The sequence below is a fragment of the Nicotiana tabacum genome, chromosome 15 (genome assembly GCF_000715075.1).
Source record: "Nicotiana tabacum cultivar K326 chromosome 15, ASM71507v2, whole genome shotgun sequence".
NCBI lineage: Eukaryota > Viridiplantae > Streptophyta > Magnoliopsida > Solanales > Solanaceae > Nicotiana > Nicotiana tabacum.
The window spans coordinates 40,263,290-40,268,658 of record NC_134094.1 but is presented as its reverse complement, the minus strand read 5'-3'; the positions used below and the strand labels follow the sequence as shown (position 1 = coordinate 40,268,658).

The 5,369-nt window shown below is 40.7% G+C and overlaps 1 protein-coding gene across 1 annotated transcript; it reads right to left on the bottom strand.

Moving 5' to 3' along the window:
- Positions 1–510: 510 nt before the first annotated feature.
- Positions 511–5,104, bottom strand: LOC142169594 (uncharacterized). Its single transcript, XM_075231477.1, has 8 exons — positions 4,840–5,104; positions 4,541–4,749; positions 3,858–4,118; positions 3,579–3,731; positions 3,325–3,521; positions 2,532–3,252; positions 1,256–2,463; positions 511–1,204 (listed from the first exon to the last, which is right to left on the bottom strand). Exons 1-8 carry the CDS (start codon positions 5,102–5,104, stop codon positions 511–513), a joined length of 3,708 nt encoding a protein of 1,235 aa, XP_075087578.1.
- Between the last annotated feature and the right edge of the window lie 265 nt (positions 5,105–5,369).

The following is a 5,369-nucleotide window of genomic DNA, read 5'->3' as shown; positions in this document are numbered from 1 at the left end:
AGCATTTTCCTTAGCATTTGGACATATCAGAAGTAGGATAAATTGTACCATCCCACACCTGCTTATCGCATTTTTTCTGTACACTATCAAAGCACCCCCAGAATGAGCATGGGACCATACTAATACCATTGGAAAGTACCTTAATAGCATACTGAATGAGACAAAGAGACATGCAGGTTTGTGCAGAGTAGAATCCTGTGAAGCCATCAGTCTGGGGTTCTTCTCTTTGCTATCCTAACCCTAAGGTTAGGTGATTAAGATTTGTCTAGATTGATCAACCTCCTCCATGTATTAGGCAGTTCAGAGAATTAATGAAACTCGGATGTACCTGCAAAAGAAAATACAATGTTAGCTATAAAATCCGCCACTGAGTTGCCTTCTCTGAACACATATTGAAAGATCACATTGAAGTTTTCTTCATCTCTATAATTTTCTTCACATCCTATGCAATTACCCAAGGAGGATCCCATTCCCCTTCTATCACCTTCTTCATCACCAATGAATCAGTCTTCAATGAAGATCATGCTCCACACAGTATTCCAACCCTTGAAGAATAGCCTTAGCTTCAGCTACCACATTAGTTGTCACTCCCAGGTCTACTGCCCTAGCATACACCACATCACCTTCATCATCCCTCACACAAAAGCCTAGGGAGCTAGGTCCAGGATTGCCCTTTGAGGCTCCATCAGTATTACATTTGTACCAACCATGAAAAGGAAGCTGCCATGTTACTCTTGTAGTGATCAATATAGGTATATATCCTTCAAAGTATTGAATCATGTCTGGCCATAACAATGGAATATTAGGCATCCAAGCATACCTAACCCTTGCCAGTTGATGCAATGTCCTATTTATCTCATGAATCACCCTATTTGTGGACACTGAACCCCCATGTTTACCTGCATTTCTTCTCTTCAAAAGCTCCCAAGTGATGATAGCTTGTACTGCTTGAAATAGTGGCTTTAATTTTGGACAACACTGAGCATACCACCAATGCCTTATAATCTGCTTCAATTGAATCAATTGCACAGTAATTCCGGCAGCCCCCATGAACACGTTCCATACCTTAGAGGCAGTAGGACTTGTGACAAATATATGCTCAATGGATTCCTCTTGGGGCTGCTGACAACACCAATACCTAGACATCACCATTTTCCCTTGCCTCCTCCACATGTCATCAGTGGCTATTTTCTGCCTCCACAATCTTCATAAGAAGAAGGATATCTTGAATGACAAACCTTTAATCCACATTAACTTGAATTCCTGATTAGGATCAGCCCTATGCCTTAATATTTTCCAAGCACTGCTAACACTGAACTTGCCTGATGGAGTTGGCATCCAGCATGGCCTATCCCAATATCCCTCACTACCTTCATAATGCACATTTAGCCTTATATGTTCTGCAATTTCCTCATTGAAAGTTTGATCTAGCAGCTGATCATCCCATGCTTCCCCTTGCCGCAGTTCTGCCACCTCCTGAAGATCTTCATTGATTGGAAAGTCTTCAGGTAATACGTGATAAAATGCACCCAATCCAGTCCAATTTTCATGCCAAATATTAGTGGTTCCACTCTTCAATTCCCATACGATCTCATGTTCTACTTCTTCCCTAGCATTCAGCATTTGTCTCCAAACATGAAACCCTCCCCTAAAATGCACCAATGTTGGTAGCTCCTTCTTGCAATACTTATTCCATATGAAATTAGACCACAAAGATTTTGTGGTCCTAAACCTCCACCATAGGTTAGCAAACAGTGCCCTTGAGACATCATGTAAGGACCTAAAACCTAGGCCCCCTTCCTCTTTAGGAAGGCAAAGATTTTGCCATGAAGCCCAGTGTCTGCTTCTACCTTCTTCCTTTGTGCTCCAAAAGAACCTAGAAAAAGTCTTATGTAGATGCTCCAGGATGTTGTTTGGCGGATCAAGGACTGATAACATGTGAATTGGCATCCTTTGTAACACACTAGAGATGAGTGTTGCCTTTCCTCCAAATGACAACAGTTTTCCTTTCCATGAATGCAATTTAGCCTTCACCTTCTTGATAAGATCCTCATAATAGCCCTTCCTCCTTCTAGTGTAAAAAATAGGACACCCTAGATATGTGAAGGGGAATTTACCTCTTGAAAATCCTGTAATAGCTCCAACTGCCTGAAACAATCCATTAGCAACCTTTGAATGCATGTAGTATGAACTCTTATCTTTGTTGATCATCTGACCTGATATCTTCTCATAGTTCCCCAACACTGCCATAATCTTGCTCAAGGAGGCAGGATGAGCAGATGCAAAGATTATCGTATCATCAGCATATGCCAAGTGGTTTAAAGGATCAGACCACTCAGGCATTCCAAATCCCACAAATGACTTTTCTTCAAAGAGTTTATTCAAAGAATTGGAAAGTACCTCAGCTGACAGAATGAACAATGCTGGATATAGGGGATCCCCTTGTTTCACACCCTTTGTAGACTAAAAAACCCTGAGGATTGCCCATTCACCAATACTGAATACCAGTTATTTGACATCAAGTTCCACACCATGTTGATGAAGTGCTCAGAAAATCCCATCTTCCTTAGCACATGCAATAAGTACTTCCATGAAACCCTATCATAGGCCTTAGCCATATCAAGCTTGATCATCACATTAGCTGGCTTTCCCCTTAACCTTATGTCAGTGACAATTTCTTGAGTCAATAATATGTTCTCAAATATACTCATACCCTTTACAAATCCGGATTGATTAGGAGATATTAGAGATGGCAAAAAACTCTCCAATCTATCATGTAACACCCTAGACAAGACCTTTTTAATGAAGTTACTCAAACTAATAGGTCTTAAGTCAGAGAAGGTCTCAACTCTAGGTTTTTTAGGCAGCAACTCTAGATTGGTGTGAGTAATGGATTTAGGCAATGCAGTTCCTCCATAGAAGTGTAGCACCATGTTGTGTATATCAGCACCAATAACATCCCAGCATGTTTGATAAAATAGGTCAGTGAATCCATCAGGACCACTATCACTCTCCCCACTAAGCTTAAAAACTACTACCCTTACTTCTTCAATTGTTGGCAATCTGCTAAGTTCCAAATTATGATCCATAGTGACCATTGAAGGTACATTATTGAGAAAGGAAAATTCAGAAGCATCACCTTCATTTGTGAACTGTTTTTGATAGAAGTCCACTGCAGCTGTAGCCAATTGCTCCTGGTCTTCAATCCATACCCCACTGCCACTTTTGATCCTCTTCAGTTGCAATTTCTTTCTTTTGCCATTGACATGATTGTGAAAGAAACTTGTATTCCTATCTCCTTCAGCAAATCAAGTCATCCAATACTGCTCCTCAATACTCAAGTATTTCTTCAATTCAGATTGAGCCTTTTGAAGCACAATCCTATTCTCAGTTGTAGGCTCTTCTTCAAACAACATCTCCTTCACCCTAACAATGTCCTCCAAAATAGCCAATTTCTTGAAGATATCACCAAATGTTTCCCTACTCCATTTTGAAAGTGATGCCTTCACCCTCTTGATATCCTACTTGAACATAAAAAACAGATCCCCTATGAAATCAGCTTCCTAATTTTGCCTCACCACATCCATAAATGTAGCATGCTTTGTCCAAAAGTTAAAGAACCTGAAAGGCTTGACAAAATTGGTTGTCTGCACCCCACATGTCATTAGATATGGTGCATGATTTGATCTAGTTCTGATTAGATGCTCAACTTCAATAGTTGGCAACATATTCTGAAATGGAAAATTCACAAAAATCCTATCCAATCTCTTGAATATACACTCAGCATTGGATCTCCCATTCCACCATGTAAATGGACTTCCTTTGTACCCTTGCTCAAACAAACCACAAGAGTTTACACAAAATGCAAAATCCTCATATTCAGGAGGGTGTACTGGAAGTCCCCCTATTTTCTCATCTTCATGCAATGCCACATTGAAATCCCCTCCTACCAACCATGGCAATTCCATATCACTTGCTAAGTAATACAAGTGATCCCACAATTCCAACCTCCCCATTGCTGAATATTTTGCATAAACAAATATCATCATCATGTTCTGCACTAGGTCATGGTGAAACACTCTCACAGTCACCTGTTGCTCAGTATCCTCCACTAATTCCTATTCCACCACTGCATCGAAGAACAACCATATTTGCCCATTAATATTTGCATAAGCAGTCTCCATATTCAACCTCCTTCTATATCTATCAATGAGTCCTTCTTTTGAAAAGGCTCCATAAATGCAACTACACAAAAATTATGCTCCATATTCATGTTGATCACCCTAGGAAAGGCCTGTTGTGTATTCACAGACCTTATGTTCCATATTAATGTTTTGATCATCATCATTTAGATAGAGAAACTGCCCTCCTAGACATTATTCTTGAAAGTTGTGGTGGATCTTTACTCTGATTCTTCTTAGTTTTCTAACCTCCTTTAGCACTAGCTGTGGGGTGATAAATCCCCTTCCCTAGCCACTTGTTTGAAGTTTTGTGCAGTTGATTCATCATCTTCTTCATCCTTCATTGGATTTTATCTCACTAAGTCTTCATCAATTAGTGTCACATTGTGTGTAACTAAATCATGTAAATGTTGTAGAGGAGTCTTAAGTGGAACATTAAGATGTAGCTGCATAATTTGGTTAGTGCCAGATTCCAAAGGCACTTCTTCTATTTCCCCAGATGCCCTTGGAACAATTGCCCGCTCATCAGCCCGTTCATACTCCTTGAATTGTAGCTCATAGACATTGCCTAGCCCAGAAGTTACTGTAGCAGTCTGCTCTGAATGCACTGTTCTAGTGAGATCACCACCCTTACCATTGCCTGAAATTTAGTCTGAACCCACTATATCATCCCTAATCTTCACATTAACAGCTCTATCAAGTTTGTTCTCCAATGCATACACCGGAACACCATCTACATAGGCCAATATATCTCTAGTTGCACTAAGTTTGGGGTTTACTATAGCTACCTCATCAGGTGAACCTGGCTTTAGGCCTGGCGTCGCCAGCCTAATGCTTGGGGAGCCTGACTTTAGGCCTGGTGTCACCAGCCTAACGCCTAGGGAACCTGGCGTCGTCAGCCTATCGCCAGGTGAGCTTGGCATGTTGTCCTTCTTCACCTTGTCTTATGTTGTCTTTGTTGTGCCCAGCTGATCATCCTTAACCTCAACTGCATCACTCCATAAGACCTTTGTAGAGTTTACCTCATCAAGATTCTCAATCTGCCCAGAATCTTTAAATGTTTGAGATGGAATCTCATGACAAGATTGGTTTGTGGTCACATTGTGTTGTTTTAGCTCCTCATTGCTAGTCCCAAACCTTTTATGAACCCAGTCGATTGTGGATTCCTTATTAGCCCTTTCATCAGTA